At 41.1% G+C, this 20015-nt stretch overlaps 2 protein-coding genes across 3 annotated transcripts in view; one reads left to right on the top strand and one right to left on the bottom strand.

Moving 5' to 3' along the window:
• The window catches only part of ATP11C (ATPase phospholipid transporting 11C), a 164755-nt gene that overhangs the window by 10345 nt on the left and 134395 nt on the right, over window positions 1-20015 (top strand). The gene's annotated exons all lie outside the window — the stretch shown is intronic.
• LOC133082170 (26S proteasome non-ATPase regulatory subunit 4-like) lies at window positions 13898-15060 on the bottom strand. The gene has a single exon (XM_061178636.1). It carries the CDS (start codon window positions 15038-15040, stop codon window positions 13982-13984), a length of 1059 nt encoding a protein of 352 aa, XP_061034619.1. The 5' UTR covers window positions 15041-15060; the 3' UTR covers window positions 13898-13981.

Genomic DNA, 20015 nt, shown 5'->3' with positions numbered 1-20015 from the left:
GGGAGCACTGAAAGCAGACATAAGGTGGCTTTCATTTCCACAGTAATAGCTATAGGAATCTCCCAGTAGACACTCTTTTCGGAAATCCTAATTCCAGTGGTGGCGGTCCTCAATCTTCTGATTTCGATACAGGAACTGGGATGGAATAAACATTTGGGGTAATATTTCATGACCCTGTTTCATATAATATCATATGACTGGTTATTTAGTTGTCCTGCTTACATAATAAGTGCACACTTTCAGAAACTTTTACTACATGGGGACAATGCGGTAGTTTATTATCTTGAGTACTCGTGGTCATTGTAAAAAGCCGGGGATCAGGCCTTTGTCCAGGAGCACATTCCTTATAGTAACACTTCTGTTTCACTGTCACTAAACAACATGGCTCTTAATAGACATTCAGACTTGACCTTCATTGTGCCTTACCAGAACATGAATTGTGTCTTATTCCCACATAACCAGTTCATCACCACAAGCTGTTGATGCCACTTTGCTTTATCATCATGACTGCCACTCTAGTGCAAGTCATCAGCATCCCTTCTCTTTCATATTTGTTCCTCCTCCAGTCTTCTGTCTTTGAATAAATGGCACCATCCTCTACCCAGTAGCTCAAGCTAGAAACATAGCAGTCATCCTTAATAGCCCCTTTCCCTTTATCTCCTACATCTAATCTCAGGAAATCCAGTAGGTTCTGTTTCTCAAAGAGCTCTCAAATCCATCCACTTCTCTGCTTTCCCTACCACCATCCAAGTCCAAACTACCACTATCGCTTATGCGGACCATTGCAATAGATGATCTCATCTACTCCTGCATGCTCCAATCCGTCCTCCACACAGCATCAGAGGGATCTTTTACAGATTCATATCTGAAAGCCTTCAGTGACTTTCCAGTACTCTCTGGATAAAGACCTGACCAGTGTCAGCTTGCACTCTTCCTCACTTTTTTTTCTTTCACTTTTTAAAATTGAGATAAAATTCACATGACAAAAAATTTGCCATTTTAAAGTTTACAGGTAAGTGGTTTTTAGTATATTCATTATGTTGTGCAACCATCACCACAGTCTAATTCCAGGATATTTGCATCACCCCAAAAAGAAGCCCTGTACCTATTAGCTGTTAGTCCCAATCCCTCTCCTCAGCCCCTGGCAACCACCAATCTGCAGATCTATGGGTTTGCCTATTCTGGGCCTTTCATGTAAATCGACTCTGTATGCAATATGTGCTCTTTTGTGATTGACTTATTTCATTTAGCATGTTTTCAGGGTTTATCCGTGTCATAGCATGTGTTAGTACTTCATTCCTTTTTATGACTCAGTAAAAGTCTATATGTCTTTATGCCAGTACTGCGCTGTTTTGATTACCATAGTTTTGTAATAAGTTGAAGTCAGAAAGTATGAGGCCTCCAACTTTGTTCTTTTTCAAGATTGTTTTGGCTATCCAGGATCCCTTGAGATTCTTTGTGGATTTTAGGATGGATTTTTCTGTTACTGCAAAATGTCTTCCTCACTTTTTACCTTACATCTGCCAAAGGACCTTTGTATATACCATTTCCCTTGTCTGGTAAACTTCTCTGTTTTAGTCAGTTGCCTGAACTCTTACTCATCTCTCAGGGCTCGGCTTAATTATCACTTCCCCAAGGAAGCTGTCCCGTGTCCTTCCCTCAGACAATGGCAGGTTCCCAGGTTCTCATAGCACTATGAACCTTTCTTTTATATTCTTTATCACAGTTGACTTTACATTAGCATATTATATTTTTTTGCTACTTACATAGTATCAAGCTTTCCCCTATGTAGTAAATTCCATGAAGGTAAGAACCATTTTTGCTTATTGCTTATCGCTAATGCTTCAGTGCCTGACATGTAGTATATGCTCAATAAATATTTGCTGACTGAATGAAATTTGATTCCTATCTGTATTTTTAATCTTATTTCCCATTTATAATCATAGAGTTTGAGAGCTTGACTGAGAGATCAAATTGTCCAGTCTTTAGACATCACTGTTGTGTTCAGTTAAAAAAAAAAATCTCTACTCATATTTTAGAAATGAAGTCATTTCCTCTAGCATGCTGTGTTTTGAATATATACAATATAATATCTCTTTTTCATTATATTTTTAAGTATTTAATGGTCTCTGATATACTTAATGAATATATTTATGAGCATCACTGTTGTACACACATTTACAACATTGACTTTCTTGAAGTTTGCTGTTATACTTTAAAAGTACTCACTTCGGGAATTCCCTGGTGGTCCGATGGTTAGGACTCGACGCTTTCACTGCCAGGGCCCAGGTTCAATCCCTGGTCAGGGAACTAAGATCCCACAAGCCCTGCGCTGCGGCCAAAATAATAATAATAAATACAATAAAAATACTTCACTATAAATAAGAAATGACGTATTTACTGATTAAAGTGTTTGTTTCATTTTGTAAGTCTTCTTGATAACTTTTTAGTCTAGCTATTTTACAAATACTTGTTTTTTAAATTTAAAAAATGGTTATATAGAGGTGTAAGTACTTTTAATGTTACTGTTTTTGTGAGTTTATTGCAGTTTTGCTGGGTACCAGGTAGTCAGAAATGATAGTGGTAAGGGTCTCATTTAAGCCCTTAATACATGAGGATGGAAATAATCTTTTTATTTTATATGGATCAAAATTCAAAATGAGTTTTCTTTTTTATCTTTTTATTTTTTCGCTTTACCTTCAGTGTAAGCATTTGTGTTCTGTTAGGATGTGTACAAAAATAACTATTCCATTCAGGGCCTTGAATTACTGATCTATGACTCCATTGATATTCTGCAGGTTTATGGAATTGTTTTAGTTGTAAATTGTCTTTGCCTTCTTACCATTATGATAACAGCTAAAACCAGAGTAGTAAATTCCTGACACTGTTTTAAGTGCTTTATAAGCATTAGTTCATTATACACATTTGCTTATTTTATTAGTCAGGGTTCTCCAAAGAAACAACCAACAGGGTCTTTGTGTGTGTGTAAATACCTATATATTTATTATTTTAATATTATTTACATGTAGGGACTTCCCTGGTGGTGCAGTGGTTAAGAATCCGCCTGCCAATGCAGGGGACATGGGTTCGAGCCCTGGTCCGGGAAGATCCCACATGCCGGGAGCAACTAAGCCCGTGCGCCACAACTACTAATGGTTAATATTATTTATTTATTTTTATTTATTTATTTTTAATTAATTTATTTAATTTATTTATTTTTGGCTGTATTGGGTCTTTGTTGCTGCGCGCGGGCTTTCTCTAGTTGCGGCGAGCTTGGGCTACTCTTCGTAGCGGTGCGCAGGCTTCTCATTGCGGTGGCTTCCCTTGTTGCGGAGCAGGGGCTCTAGGCATGCAGGCTTCAGTAGTTGTGGCACACGGGCTCAGTAGTTGTGGCTCGCGGGCTCTAGAGCGCAGGCTCAATAGTTGTGGCGCACGGGCTTAGTTGCTCCACGGCATGTGGGATCTTCCCAGACCAGGGCTTGAACCCGTGTTCTCAACCACTGCACCACCAGGGAAGCCCCGTTAATATTATTTACATGTAAATATGTAAATAAATTTCTTCATATATATATATATATATGTATACACATATTTACACACACACACACACACACACACACACATACATACACATATAAAGAAACTTACAGGGAATTGGCTTACAAGGCTTACAAGGAATTGGCTCACATGATTATGGAGGCTGAGAAGTCCCAAGACCTGGAGTCAGCAAGCTGGAGACCAGGAGACCAATGGTGAAGTTCCAGTCTGAGTGGGAAGGCCAGAGAACCTGGAGAGCTGATGGTGTAAGTTCCAGTCCAAAGGCTAGCGTTAGGCTTGATACCCAGGAGGAGCCAGTGCTTCAGTTCAAGTCCCAAGGCCAGTTAAACCAGTGTCCCAGCTTAAAGGCCATTAGGCAGGAGGAGTTGCCTCTTACTCCGAGGAAGGTCAGCCTTTCTTTCTTCCTTCCTTTCTTCCTTTCTTCCTTCCTTCCTTTTTTGGCTGCGTTGGGTCCTCGTTGCTGCGTGTGGGCTTCCTCTAGTTGCGTCGAGCAGGGGCTACTCTTTGTTGCAGTGCGCAGGCTTCTCATTGCAGTGGCTTCTTTGTTGCGGAGCACGGGTTCTAGGCGCGTGGGCTCTAGAGCGCAGGCTCAGTAGTTGTGGCGCACGGGCTTAGTTGCTCCGCGGCATGTGGGATCTTCCCTGACCAGGGATTGAACCTGTGTCCCCTGCATTGGCAGGCGGATTCTTAACCACTGCGCCACCAGGGAAGTCTCGGTCTTTTTGTTTTATTTAGGCCTTCAACTGGTTGAATGAGGTCCACTCACATTATGGAGGGCAATTTTTTTTACTCTGTTTACCAATTCAGATGTTAATCTCATCCAGGAATACCCTCACAGACAAACCCAGAATGTCTGACCAAATATCTGGGCAGTATGTGGCACAGTCAAGATGCCACATAAAATTAACCATCACACTTATGTCCTAGGATCATGTGAAGATGAATGAACAAATCTAAAGTGTGTATAGACCAGGAATGGGAGACTTTACCATAAGTAACTGTAGTCTGCTAGCCTTACCATCTGTAAAATGAAGGGCTTCGACTGCTACATGGTCTGTAAGGCTCATTGAAGTCCTGGAACTGGTAAAAGATCTTAGAGACCTTTTAGTTGTCCAGCCTCTTCATTTTACAGCTGAAGAAATGGACAGAAAGAGGGCAAATGGCTTGTCCAAGATTATTCAGTGAATGGGAGTTCAGAAATAGGAATTCCAGGCTCAGCTCTGTAACGTATGTCCTCAGTTTCCTCTTTGAACTGCGAGGGCTCCTGGGTCATCAATATTTAAGTTCTCTCCCAGCTTTATAATGTCATATAAATGTTTAGGCTTCATAGTCTAGCAGTGGAATTTTTTGACTATTTTCTTTTTTTAAATTAATTTTTATTGGAGTATACTTGATTTTTGACTATTTTCTATTGGGTTGTTTATCTCTGTTACTCGTTGGGTCTTCATCTCTCTCTTTTTTTTTCTTGTAAGGAGGGAGGAAGGGAGGGAGGTCTCCATCTCTTGGTTGCTCATTTGACTATACTCTGCCCCAAATTTCATTTCTTCTTTAACAGTAATGAGTGTGAACTAAATTGTCTGTACTTTGGATGGAAATAACGACAGACTTTCATGGGCTTTTAAAAGTGGTTGTACTTTTCGTTTTACACTGACCTGAGTGATTGGGGGACCAAATGTAGACGCATGCCTTTGTTAGTACTATGTTCTAGAAATGAACTTAACTCTGATTATATTAACCTCTTAGCTAACAGCTCTAATGGAGGAGAGCATTTTTGGTGGTACTGAAATATGATGGGCAGGCTTCCTGGGGAGCAGCACCACTGTCTTTGCCAGTGGCCACCTGACGTTAATTCCCAAAGACACTCTTACTCATCTCTACTCCTGAACACAGTTAGCTGCACAATGGTAGATAGAGAGGCAGCACTTGGATTGGCTGAGTCACAGCTGCTAGGACACAGTAGGGGCAATAAGAAGACAATTCACATGTACATATTTGAGAACCAGTTTGATGAAAAGTGTCAGTAGAATATATATCCGTGTTTTGAAATGTGAAGCAGTGTAATTAAAATATTGTTGTGCAAATTTAGACATACTACTTATCAAACATACTAATGAAGGCAGTTTAATCAAAATGAAATCAAACCAAAAGACATACTAATGGATTTATAGAATCCATGTTTGGAATTAATATTTTACATAGTCATGAAATTCATGTTGCATCAACAAATGTCTCTTTTGTTCCTAATATATACCTAGCATTGTGGAAGTTTTTTGAGGTATGGGGCTGGAAACTTCTCTGTTATGGTGCCTCCACTAACCAGCACTGTAGCCTTAGGAAAATCACTTCGTTTTTAAATACATTGTCTTTTACAAGTGTAATATTCAGTGTATATAGAAGGACACGTGTTAAATATATGCATAATAATAAAATGACCACTCACGTACCTGCACCCCAACTTCAGAATTAAACCATTACCAATATAATTCTACCTGTGTGCTCCTTTCTTATCTCATCCCCCTGCCTCCCCCCAACCCTGTAACTATTAACCTTATTTCTGTGAATCATTCTGTTGCTTTCAAAAATAGTTTTAACACATATATATGCAAATTTAGATAATATATTATTTAGTTTTCTTGAGCTTATAGAAATAGTATACTGGTTTTTTTTCTTACTCAATATTAAATTGCTAAGATTCTTCATAAGGTTTTATGTAGCTATAGTTGATTCATTGTCACTGCTGAATAATATTTTACTTTGGGAATATACTAGAATTTACCCATTCTTCTGTCAATGGACCTATAGGTTATTTGCAGGGTTTTTTTTTTTTTCTGTATGACCAGAAAATGTGTCTTTTAGTGTATATTTATAAAAGGGGTTCCCCCCCAGTGCGTGTAGGATACGCATATACATATACAAACACACACTCAGGTATATGTATAGGAAAACAAATACACATAATAACTCTTGAAATGTGCAACTTTACAAGAAGAGATTAAATTGTTCTCCAAAGTGGTTTTACCAGTATGCACTCCCACTAGCAATGTATGAATTCCCGTTGCTTCATATACTTGCCCTTGATATTGACTTCTTACAGTTTGTTGGTTCTCTGATTACTAATGAGGTTAAACATCTTTGCATACGTTTTTGGGCCATTTATGTTTCCCCTGTGAAATACTTGTTCATGTCTTTTAACTGTTTTCTGTTGGTTTATCTTTCTCATACTGATTTATAATTATGAGTCCTTTTCATATTCAGGAGATTAATCCTTTGTTGGTTATATTTTTTGCAAATAACTTAATTTGTGGCTTCGCATATATTTATATATGTCTTTTGATAAAGAAGTTCTTAACTTTAATGTAGTCAAATTTTTTGGTTTCTTTCTTTATGGTTACTGCTTTATGTGTCTTGATTAAGCAATCCTTCCCTATGCCAAAGTTGGAAAAGTAGTCTCCTTATTATTTTTTCTAAAAGATTTAAAATTTGGCAAATTATTTTTTGAGCCTCATTTTTCAGAACTTTAAAATGCAGTTGAACTGGGTGTTCTGTAACAACCTTTTATTCTTTGACGCTGTGACCTGAAGAAGACAGGATATGTGCGTATATTTTCAGAGATTGCACTGTTCTTTTAGTAATCTCTCCCACTGTGAGGTTTTATATTCTCTCCTACTTTACTTCTCTTTCTCTCATTTCCCCAGCCTCTTCCTTCCTGTTTTCTTCAGAAAATAACCAGTTGAATCCTGCAACATCCTAGTTTCTGTGTTGAAGCAGCACTTTTTAATTGAAATTTATTGAGATAATGCAGTTGTAAGAAATAATAGAGATCCCGTGTACCCTTTACCCAGTTTATGGTAACATCTTGCAAAACTGTAGTATAACGTCACAACCAGGGTACTGACATTGATAACATCCACTGATCTTATTCAGATTTCTCCAGGTATACTTGTACTCATTTGTGTGTGTGTGTGTGTATTTATTTCTATGCAGTTTTATCCCATGTGTATGTTTGTATATCCACCACCACAGATAAGATGCCGAAGGAAACAGCATTTTTTATAAACAGCATTTTTAAAAGTCTGAATTACTGAATACCTCCAGAGTGTTCTGGAGTACCCAGTTTGGCTGGTGCCCACACAGTTCTAGAGGGCCACCACAGATTACATAATGCAGAAGCAAATTGATGAACTGAAACCTTGACCTTAGAGATGAAAGAATCTTTGATCTTTGGGTTTGAGGTCCTGGGAGGCCAGTTGGCATGCCCCCAAAACATAATCATCATTTATTTTGAATTGTATATGCCCATATGAACCTGCATTTGAGACATCCTTGTAAAAGTTGCCCTTGGTCCATCATACCAATAGGAGTCATTCAAATTCCACCAGGTCGTTAGCAACTAAAAACTCGTAGTGGAAAGGAGGAATGGTAATCCTTCTAGGAAAACAATTAAAAGCATGCCGAAATATGCATTGGTTTATATCCCCATAAGTAGAAGCTTACATTATTGTCAGGCTGGTAGTCAAGGACATTTGAAGACTACATTTATGGGAGAGCTACGTATGCTTTAACTCATGTCTACTTCAAAATATTTAAAAATAAACACTCAGCACCTTTTGACCTTATGACCGGCCAGGCACTATGCTAAGTAAAGAGGATAGTGTAGTAAATAAAAACAGAAGTGGTTCGTGTCCTTAGGGAACTTATAATCTAATTTACAGTTTAAAAATAAGGCAACAGGGACTTCCCTGGTGGCGCAGTGGTTAAGAATCCGCCTGCCAATGCAGGGGATGTGGGTGCGATCCCTGGTCTGGGAAGATCCCACATGCTGTGGAGCAGCTAAGCCCGTGCGCCGCAACTACTGAGCCTGCGCTCTAGAGCCCACGAGCCACAGCTACTGAAGCCCACGCGCCTAGAGCCCATGCTCTGCAACAAGAGAAGCCTCCGCTCGCTGCAACTAGAAAAAGCCCATGCACAGCAACGAAGACCCAAAGCAGCCCAAAAAATAAATAAATAAATAAATAAATATTTAAAAAGAAAATAAGGCAACAAATATTATAATTACTCACTTTCATAAGTTTTGAATAAAATGAATTAGAAACAGAGATAACAGAAATAAGGTCTGTTTTTGATAGGGTAGCCAGCAAGCTCTGTCAGAGGAGATGGCATATAAGCAGATAACTGAAGGAAGGAGGGGCTACTTCTGCAGAGGGGTTTGGGAGTAGATACTGGAACCAGCTTGTTCAAAGGCCCTGAGTTGGGCAAGAGCCAGGCACGTTGGGAAACTGAAAAGGAGGCTAGTGGGGCTGAAGGGCACACTCAGTGGAGGAGGGGGAAGATGGCAATGAATGGAGTATAGGAACTTCTGGGGCGCTGTCTTAGGAGCAATTTGGATCTTGTAATCTGAACTTCTTGAAGCCATGAAGGTGGTTTGAAGATGTGGAAGTGATAATAATGAAGTTGTCTATTTAATCAATTCACAAATATTAAGTACCGTACCCTGTGTCAGGCACTTCTACTTGCTAGGGATGCACTGGTGAGCAAAACAGATTAATATCTCTGCCCCCATGGACCTTACATTTTAATGGGGGAGGGTATTGTTAGGGTAAAGGATAAGCTGAGAGCTCCAAAATACAATGGCCAGCAAAAGGTAGATCTTTGTCTTTCTGGCCTGTAATAGCCCAGGGCAAGGAGGCAGCTTCTATTCCATGAGATCATCTAGGGTCCCAGGCTAGTGGGGCAGTTCTGCCTTCCTCAGCATTTGGTTTTCAAGTTCCAGCCAGCTAGAGGGAAAGAGGGGTCCAGGGCCAGCTTCTTTAGGAAAATGACCAGGAAGTTTCACACATCACTATTACACATATACCTTTGGCGAAATCTTAGTCACGTGGTCCTCCCTAGCCATAAGGGAGATAGAAAAATGCAGTTTCTAGCTGGTAAGCCAGGTGCTCAGGAAGAAAGGAAGAACAGATTTGGGGGGACAACCAGTAGACAGGGAGACAGACAATAAACAAGATAAATAATTGTAATATCTTGTATGCTAGTGATGAGTGGTAAAGGGAAAAGAAAGCAGGGAAGGAAGATAGGAAGTATCAGGTGGTAGCGGTTGCAATTTTTCAATAGAGCAACAAAGGGAGGCCTCATTGGCAAGGTGCCATTTCAATAAAGCTCTGAATGAAGTCTGTGAGCAAGAAATACCATTCTGAGTTGTTCTGAGGTTACCATAACCCAGGGTAGGCTTTTACATGCCTGAATCTTAGACCTTATCTGAAAGTATTCAGGTTAGTGGAAAAGGCACCATTATACTACAGTTTAATTTAGAGCAAGCAGTACAAGAAAGCCTTAAACAATGAATTGGTGAATTACCATGCTAGGACCTGGACTGAGGCATCTGTCTGAGAGATTTTTTCTTGGCTCTTTGATAGACAGTAAACTTAGCTCCCTAAGAAAGGAGGGACTAAGATCCCTCTGCAACACTCAGTTCAGAGTGTGTTGCACATACTGGTTTTATAGGGTTTGGGGGGTGGCAGGGTGATTTTTTTCTAAGTGTAGGAATTATTGATAATTTGAGTCTGCTGTAGAACTCTGGTTAATTTCAGTCAGCCATTGTCAGTGCAGTTTTAAGGATGTGGTGACATAAAAAGAATGGAAGTATTTTCATGTTCACGCTTGGTCATCCAAAATCTTGCTTAGTTGCCCTTCCAGTTAGAGAAAGCAGTAGTTTCCAACACTTCATTATTTTCTTTAATTATATTCAAGTGCTGCTTTAAGTTATATGTCAATGTAAAATACATAATAAGCACCTTTTCCTACTTCTGCATCACTTTTTTTTTTTTTTAATAACAACCCGTTTGGTTAATGAGACAAAAGAAAAGGATTTTCTGCCTGTTTTTACTCTAATGCCCTTCCCACCTACAACACCCCTAGATGTGGGTAGATAGATTGTCTCGGGTTTATTTCTATGTTAGTAATCATTATCTTTCATTAGAGAACTTACAGTTTAGGAAAGGAGATAAGATACACAGATACATAATGAAAATACAAGGCAGGAAGTGATAAATGCCATGAGAAAGGTAAAAATAAAATGCTCTTGTAGTTCACAGACTACGGAATGAGTAACCCTGTCAGTCTTTGCTTCCACAATCATGAAAGGAGACAGTAAGGTTAACTTTGAGCTTAATATATAATGCTCTCAAAAGGAATTTTCTCTTCTTGGAAAAGGGAAGCATTTGATCTGTTATCCTACTATTTTAAGTATTTTTGTGAGTCCAGTCCTTTTCTAGGCACAGATAAAATACATTTTTTGCCTGTCATGCTACACCACAGAGAAAAACTCAAGTCAGACTGGAAAAGCACTGCTAATCACTTCATAGCATTTTATAGTCTTGGAAGTTACCCTTGAATCTTTTCTCCTCTCCCTCCAGCTTACCCAGTCCCTCACCAAATTCCAAAGATTATGCCTCCTGAATATTTTTGGGATCCAGTCTTGCCAAGCTTAATCCATCTCTGCGAAGCAGCTAGACTGATTTTTTAAAAACATAGCATTAGTTTAAGTCAGTTTCATGCTAAGAATCCCTAGTGGTTCCCTTCACAGAGTAAGATTTCAACTCCTTATTGTGCACACCAGGCTCTGCCTGCCTGTGCAATAACATCTCTGACCTTTGCCCCTCACCTTGTACACTGCAGTCACATTGGCCTTCCCTCAGGGCTCGCCCTCCTCCCGCACACTGCTCCCACTGTGTGGAATCCTCAGGGCCCCGTTTCTATTCCTTCGGTACTAAACTCAAGCATCCTTAAGGAAACCTTCCGACCCCCCGCTGCGGTCAGACCACCCAATCTCAATGGGGTCTCATAGCACCTTGTACTTCTCTTACTTAGGTCTTTCTGCAACTGTAATTAATAATGAATCTTGGAGCTAGTTATTAGCTGCCTTCCCCCTAGAACAAAATTTAAAAGGGCACGTGTGCTTTTACTTAGTGCTCTGTGCCCAGGGCCAGTGTCTGGTATAGTGCCGAGTACTGGAATAAATTCTTAAGAAATATTTGTTGCTAAAGAAAAAGGGCAGAAAATTCCCAAATTATTTAAATTTGGTTTTAGATTTTATTGAGGTGCTTACATTTGATCATAGGTTTTTTAAAGTTGTTGGAATGTTTATAAAAGACAAATATCAGCATCACCTGGGAGCTGTTAGAAATGCAACGCCCAGGCTTCTGATTCAGACCTACTGTATCAGAAACTGCGGGTAGGGCCTGACAATCTGGTGTAACACACCCTCCAGGTGATGCTGATGCAGAATAATGTTTGAGAACCAGGGTTCTATAAAAATACTGACTGAAGGTTGACTCTGACTAAGTAAAATATGAAGTGCAACTTAAACCTACTTTTGAAATTAGGTACATTGTTTCTAATCAACAGTGGGTGGTAATAAACTACTTTTCAGCTGCCACCCTCCCCCACCCCCATTTTATCAATTGTCTTCAGATATCAACTGAAATGTAAACAAGGTCTGCTTGATCAATCAACCCAAACCTGGACTTTAGAAATTCCATAATATTTTTCAACCTTCACCCCTCTGAATCTAACGTTTATCTAGTGCCATCCGATTCCAGGAAATGCTTGTAAAACTGATAATGCCCATGATTCTAGTGTTGGAGTGCTTTGCTTTTAATTTTTTTTTGGCCGCACTGCGTGTCATGTGGGATTTTAGTTCCCGGACCAGGGATCAAACCCATGCCCCCTGCAGTGGAAGTGAGGAGTCTTAACCACTGGACTGCCAGGGAAGTCCCATTAATTTTTTAATGTTTATTATACAGGGTCAAAATGATTTTTGCTAAAGCTTAGGTTGTCATAGTTCCTAGATTTATATCTAATGCATTTTGAAGCATTAGCAAGGTTTAGATGTGCATATTCTTGGCTGTGTTTAGATTTCAGGGCTGTGCTACATCATCAAACTTTTGCTGATGGATTGACTGCATTGTTAAAGGTCACTCATCCCCGATTTTGCCATTGACTTTAAATTTGCTCCATGTTTGACTCAAGGACACTGTTGACAAACCATTCCCACCTGGTGACTATTAAGTGATCCATAGGAAGTTAATTGCAGGTTTCTTTCTCATATAACAGATGCCCAAGGCTCATTGATTCTCTTTGTAATATTTGGTTAGAAGCACAGGATTTGAATGGAGAAGGGAGATAACCAACAAAAGATTTTTTTCAATGTTTTTAAAAACTTTAAATTTTAGAATAGTTTTAGATTTACAGAAAAGTTGCGTACATGGTACAGAGTTTTCACACCCCACGTGCAGTTTCCTATATTATTAACATCTCATGCTAGTAGTGTACATTTGTCACAATTGATGAACCAATATTGATACATTATTATTAACTAAAATCCATACTTAATTATTCAGATTTCCTCAGTTTTCCATTAATGTCATTTTCCTGTTATAGGATCCTAGCCAGGATACCACATCACATTTAGTTATATCTCATTAGATTCCTCTTGGCTGTGACAGTTTCTCAGACTTTCTTTGGTTTAGATGACATTGACAGTTTTGAGGAATACTAGTCGCATATTTTGTAGAATGTCCCTCAATTGGGATTTGTCCGTTTTTCTTATGATTAGACTGGCGCTTATTGAGTTTTGAGAGGAAGACTGGTGAGGTGAAATGCCATTTTCATTACACCATATCAAGAGTACATTTAAAAAAATTTTTTTTATTGAAGTATAGTCGATTTACAATGTTGTGTTAGTTTCAGGTGTAAAGAGTACAAATTATTAACATGACTTATCATGGTTGGCATTGACCTTGATCACCTGTCTAAAGTAGTGTTTACCTGATTCCTCCACTTTAAAGCTGCTGTTTTTCCTCTTTTCCATACTGTACTCTTTGGAAACAAGTCGCTAAGTGTAGCCCAAGAGTTGTGGGTTTTTTGTTTTTTTGCTACCATGTGGCATGCGGGATTTTAGTTCCCTGACCAGGGATCGAACCCATGCCCCCTGCATTGGGAGTGCAGAGTCTTAACCACTGGACTGCCAGGGAGGTCCCAAGAGTTTGTTTTTTAAATATGAGATTCCAGATAACATCTTTCTCGCTGAGTGGGGCCTTCTCCATTATTTTTTGGTGTCTCCTTTTAAGTTTTACTTTAATCAGGAGACAGGTATATGCAGTTGACATGTTTCAAATGCTTATTTATTTATTTATTTATTTGTTTATTTATTTATTTATTTATTTTTTAAGGAAAAAAGTTGCCAAGCTTTATTTAGGTTGCAGTGGTTACAGACAACACATCTAACCCTATATCCCACTCCGCCCTACTCGGCCCCCTGAACAGGCTCAGCCCCCTTTTCCCTCCAGTCTCACTTCTTGTCCTCCTCCTTCTTGTCCTTCTTGCCATCCTTGGTGGCCTGGGAGGCCAGGGAGCCCATGGCATTTCAAATGGCCTCATTGTTGGGATCCACACCTGGAAGGTTCTCCAGGACACTCTGAAGGAACTCGGGGTCCTGCATCACGTCACGATCATCCTCCTCCTTGGTGGGCTCAGATGTGTCCATGGCTAAACTGGCATCAATGTCAGCTGATTCTGCCTGGCCAGATTCTGCGCCCTGGAGGGACATCTGCATGGCATTAGCATTCTGTTCTTCCTCAGTCATACTGCTTAGGTCAGGGAGCCCAGTGCGGCCAAACTCCTGCTGGCTGATGGTCATCTTCAGCAGGGCATTGTCTGAGTCTTCAGTCCCAGTCGTAGCAATTCCCGCCTCAGCGGCAGAGGCAGCAGCTGCCCACCGCGCCTCCTCCTCCTGCGGCTGCCGCTGCTCTTCCACAGAAACTCGCAGGGCCAGGGCCAGCTCAGGATCAGCACTGGGATCCACGCCAAATTCAAAGTCACTGGCACCAAGACCCAGCATGGCACCGTCTTCCCCAGCCAGAATCGGAGAACTGATGAGGGCATCAGCCAAGCTGGGCCCAGGAGGCACTGTCACCAGATGAGAACCGGTTCCATCTTTGCCATTCAGTGTGTTTACAAAGGCGGTCAGCTTTGCTGTGTTCACCTCCTCTTCCCCAAAATTGATCATGTCAGCATTTACTTTCTCCTTCTTGAGGCGTTTAGCCAGTTTCACCAGATTCTTCTCATTGTCCTCCACGGGGCTTCCCACAAAGGCAGTGATTCGCATCTTGTGATTCTTGCCCTGTCGGTGCTTCAGGGCCAGATGGGCCACGCAGATGCCAGTGCAGAAGGTGATCTTGCCCTTGGGTTGGACAGTGTGGAGCTTAGAGAGGATGCGGCCGGTGTCAGGGGTGAGTGTGGTCCGCACTTCACAGTCATTGGCCAGTGTGATGAGGCCCACGTTGTTCTCAGGGTTGCTGAGGGTCTCGGAGTGACAGACTATGTTGACGGTATCTTGTTGGGCCTGTAGCCCGGTGGGTAAGAAGTCCCCATTCCGCATATACTCACTGTTGTCCACGCAAACCATAGTGCTTTCCAACACCATCTTGCCACCTTCCTCCCTCCCCGACCTCAAATGCTTATTTAAATTGTGAAGTATATTTCAGCTGATGAAGGGATTTGAAATTAAAGTGAATATTTGTTCTGGGGAAGTTAGGGGAACCTAACGTGGTTTTGCAAATGCTCCTGTGTCTAGCTGTTGCCCACATACACTCTCATTCCTTAGCCTCCAAGCCTCTGTTTGCCTGTAGCTGCTCCTAGAATTTAATTGCCTGCTAGCTAAAACCTCTATGAAAACATTTGGGTAGATAGAGTGGCCCAGGATTTTCTTTTGCTTGGCAAGAACTCACTTGCTAAAATGGTTTTTAATATGTTGGTGCCTCTCTACTGTGCTGCTTTTGCCAGAATAGATGCAGCCCAAAAGATTTGCTTGTCTTCCTAACTCCTTTTTTAATATCTCATAGCAGTGACTGAGCTATTGATCTGAAGGGATAATAACAACCCTGCATGTGCTTTTTGCAAGTTCTGATATTTTAAGAACTGAGAGCTTTGAAAAAGAACATCGCTTTACTTCACAAACTCAAGGCTTCTTCAAACCAAATAATATACAGCATATGTCATAAAGAAGGTTCATTCCTAGAAATCACCAGATTTAAAGGGAGCAAAGGATGAGGGAGAAGGAATTAAAACAAGTGACAGTACTTGCTCAGAGACTGATGACCAGGGTCAGCTCCACGGGAACATTGTCTCCAGCAGCCCCACTTACTCTTCCTCACCGCATCCCTAATTCATGTTCTTGGCTCCTAAAATACACCTAAAGCACTTCTCAGAAAGATTGAAAGGCACACAGAAAGTAAACAATAAACTTTTTGGTGAAGTTAACCTTTAGTATATTATTAGTAGTTTTGGATTCTAGGTTGACTCCTCAGTAGGGAAAATAGCAAGCAACATGCCTCATTATAATTAGATATATAAATAACTTAAGATAATACATCTATCATAAGGCAAATAGAAAAAATTGGGGGATTTTTTAGCTGCGCACATTTATTTATTTATTTATTTATGGCTATGTTGGGTCTTTGTTGCTGCGCACGGGCTTTTCTCTAGTTGCAGCGAGCGGGGGCTGCTCTTCGTTGAGGTGTGTGGGCTTCTCATTGCGGTGGCTTCTCTTGTTGCAGAGCACGGGCTCTAGGCGCACCGGCTTCAGTAGTTGTGGCACGTGGGCTCAGTAGTTGTGGCTAGTGGGCTCTAGAGCGCAGGCTCAGTAGTTGTGGCGCACGGGCTTAGTTGCTCCACAGCATGTGGGATCTTCCCGGACCAGGGCTCGGACCCGTGTCCCCTGCATTGGCAGGCGGATCCTTAACCACTGTGCCACCAGGGAAGTCCCTTAGCTGCGTACATTTATTAATCCAAGTTCTGGCTAATAAGGTCTAAGAGGACTCCCTCAATTTGAGAGATATGCCCCCCCAAAAAAACAGTCAAAGAATATTTAAGTTTATACTCTTAATTTGTTAACGTTACTGTCTAATATTTCTTATATATTTGTATCTGTTCAGCACCTGGAAGAATTCAGTACTTATTTTTAGAATTCGTCTTAAACTTTTTTAGTAAACTTTTCTTTTTAGGATAATTTCAGATTTATAGGAACTTTGCAAAGATGGTACAGAGAGTTCACATATGCCCTACACAGTTTCCCTTATTATTATCTTATATTAGTAATGGTACATTTGTCACAATTAATGAACCAATATTGTTATGTTATTACTAACTAAACTCCATACTTCATTCACATTTCTTCAGTTTGTCCCTAATGTCCTTTTTTCTGTTCCAGGATCCCATCGAGAATACCGTACCATAATTAGTCATCCTGTCTCCTTAGGCTCCTCTTGGCTGTGACAGTTTCTCAAACTTTCCTTGGTTTTGATGACGTTGACAGTTTTGAGGAGTACTGGTTAGGGATTTTGTAGCAAATCCCTCAGTTAGGATTTGTTTGATGTTTTTCTCAAGGTAAGATGTGGATTATGGCTTTTTAGGAGGAAGACTGGAGAAGTGAAGGGCTGTCCTCATCACATCTTATCCACCATGCATAGTATCAATATGACTTTCTACTGATGATGTTAACTTGATCACTTGGCTGGGGTAGCATTTGTCAGGTTTCTTCACTGTGAAGTTAGTCTTTTTTAAAACAGATTTTTACTGATTTTTCTACCTGTATGATTCTGGAGAGGAATATGGTTCATTTCATTTATTTATTCAATAGATGTTACTTTGAGTTAAAGAAAACATGGTTTTAGGTAAATTTTAGGGTTTTATTCCCCCCAAGGCCCACTCTTACTAATTGGAGAAATAAACCATATTTAAGGAATAGCCAATACTCTGTAGGTACCAAAAGTTGGTCAAGGTCAAGTTGTTGGTATACAGTGTATATTTGTTTAGCTTTTCTGAATATACTGAGTTTTTCAACAAAATTCTGTTTGACCACTGATGAATATTGTTAAATAATTTAAATCACATTCTTCAAATGTTATGGCATCTCAATTATTCATGATTTACCAGTTATTAGACTTTCTTACCTGCTCTTTTCACTCATTTTATATTCAGAAGTAATAGTGGAAATGAGACCCTTTCTATCTTCCCAGCTTTTGTATAAGTACAAAGGATTATATAGATAGTAGGGATCAAGCAACCTCCTGCTTATTTACATTCTTTCAAATGCTAGTCACAGTAACAGATGAAGATCAGAAAGCACTAGGAAGGGCTTCCCTGGTGGCGCAATGGTTGAGAATCTGCCTGCCAATGCAGGGGACACGGGTTCGAGCCCTGGTCCGGGAAGATCCCACATGCCACGGAGCAGCTAAGCCCGTGCGCCACAACTACTGAGCCTGCGCTCTAGAGCCCGCGAGCCACTACTTCTGAGCCTGCGTGCCACAACTACTGAAGCCCACGTTCCTAGAGCCCGTGCTCTGCAACAAGAGAAGCCACCGCAATGAGAAGCCCGTGCACCACAACGAAGAGTAGCCCCCGCTCGCTGCAACTAGAGAAAGCCCGCGCACAGCAACAAAGACCCAGCGAGCCAAAAATAAATAAATTAAAATAAATTAATTTAAAAAAAAGAAAGAAAGTACTAGGAAAAGAAGAGTTTTGCTATCAAAGAATGAGTGTGTCATGCAGCAGATGAACCTCTAGGATGAATTTGATTAATTCTCCACAGCAGCAAAATCGCATAATCAGATGGTATTGCTTGAGGCTTTCTCTTGCTTTGGAGTTGGATAATCTAAATTGTGTAGGCTCTAGTGGATTTTCATTCTGTCATGTATCAAGGAACGTCTGTGCAGATGGAAAGAGGTTTTCTGTTGGGCTGTGTGTGAGCTCAGTGGGAAGGGTTAAAAATTAGGAATGAATGCATTTAACTCAATTTTTCTTCCTAATAACAGACATCTCTACCAGATTTGATGACACTGCAAACATGAAAGGAGCAGAGACATCTGGGTGTTATCATAGGCTCTGCCACTACTTGTGTAGTTTTGGGGGTAGGTTTTTTTTTTTTTCTTAATAAATTTATTTATTTATTTGTTTGTTTTTATTTTTGGCTGCGTTGGGGCTTCGTTGCTGCACGCGGGCTTTCTCTAGCTGCGGTGAACGGGGGCTACTCTTCATTGCGGTGCGGGGGCTTCTCATTGTGGTGGCTTCTCTTGTTGTGGAGCACGGGCTCTAGGCACACGGGCTTCAGTAGTTGTGGCACATGGGCTCAGTAGTTGTGGTTCGCGGGCTCTTGAGTGCAGGCCCAGTAGTTGTGGCGCACGGGCTTAGTTGCTCCGCGGCACGTGGGATCTTCCCGGGCCAGGTCTCGAACCCGTGTCCCTTGCATTGGCAGGCAGATTCTTAACCACTGCACCACCAGGGAAGCCCAGGGGTAGTTTTATTATGTGACTTCCCTCGGTGGTCATCAGATTTTCATCCATATAGTAAGAGTGGATAGGTCAGAGCATTGCTTATACCCCTCAAGACCATGTAAGTGTGGTTCAGAATGGAAACAAGAGTAGCAATATGGGCTGTCCACCCAATTTCATGGTATGATATGATACAGTACATTAGGAAAAAGATTTCTGGGTAATAGCTATGAGCCATAGAGCTTTTTAAGATATGTATTCTGGATTAGGGAAGTGGTGGTAGGTAGAGAAAGTGGAGGTGGGTGAACAGAGATCTCTATACACTGAATTCCATATTCCTCTTCCTTGGTCCTTCCCATGTGACAGGCTCGCTCTTTCTCTTTCATTGCTGATCTTCTCTGCTCATGGCCTTGCCTCATGCTGTCTGATGTTGGGGGGGGCTGTGAGGGCCTGCTGACTTCCATGTCTTCACTGCTCTCCAGTGGACAGAGTTGGGGCAGGTCAGCCCTGAACGAGGCTTTGGGCCCCAGCCTGTCCTGAGCTGGAGAGAATTTGGGAACCTCTGGCTGCCAGCTCAGCAGATAGGCATGTCTGCTAGTCTCATTCTGACTTTGTGTGCTTACATTTTTTAAGGCTGCTCTTGCTTAGTTCCTTGTAATTAAGACTGGCCTTTTACTTCCATGCCAGAACCCGGGCCCCTCTGTGAAGTCCTTGTCTGGGTATAGTGGTTGGTACCGCAGTTGCTCCAAGGGTAGAAATATGCTTTCTTTTAGCCAGGCCTCTCCGGAACTTGAACTCTGCCTGGACCCATGCCTGTGTTTGGGACTCTGCTACCCATTGTTGATTTTGTTGATGCTCACTGACCAATTGCTTTTTACCAGATTTACCTGTTATAGTATTCTGTCTGCTTTCTTCTTGCTGAGTATCCTGATGTTTGCTCATTGACCACCTATCTGGACCTCTGCCTGTTGCTGCCCACTCTCCTTTGCCAATTATGCTCTCTTGCCTACCTGGATTTCCTCCTAGAGCTTGCTTCTGAGTCCATCTCCAAGCACCTTCCCTCCAATTCCTTCCCTCCAATATGGAGGTGTCTGTATAGATGACAGGGCCTGATCTACCATACTGCCTGCC

This window comes from Eubalaena glacialis, chromosome X, assembly GCF_028564815.1.
Source record: "Eubalaena glacialis isolate mEubGla1 chromosome X, mEubGla1.1.hap2.+ XY, whole genome shotgun sequence".
Lineage (NCBI taxonomy): Eukaryota > Metazoa > Chordata > Mammalia > Artiodactyla > Balaenidae > Eubalaena > Eubalaena glacialis.
The sequence above is the reverse complement of the archived record's forward strand: the minus strand, read 5'-3'. Positions and strand labels throughout refer to the sequence as shown.

What these genes read in the sequence shown, in the direction of transcription:
- LOC133082170 (XM_061178636.1), bottom strand. Translation starts at nt 15,040, where the DNA reads ATGGTGTTGGAAAGCACTATGGTTTGCGTGGACAACAGTGAGTATATG.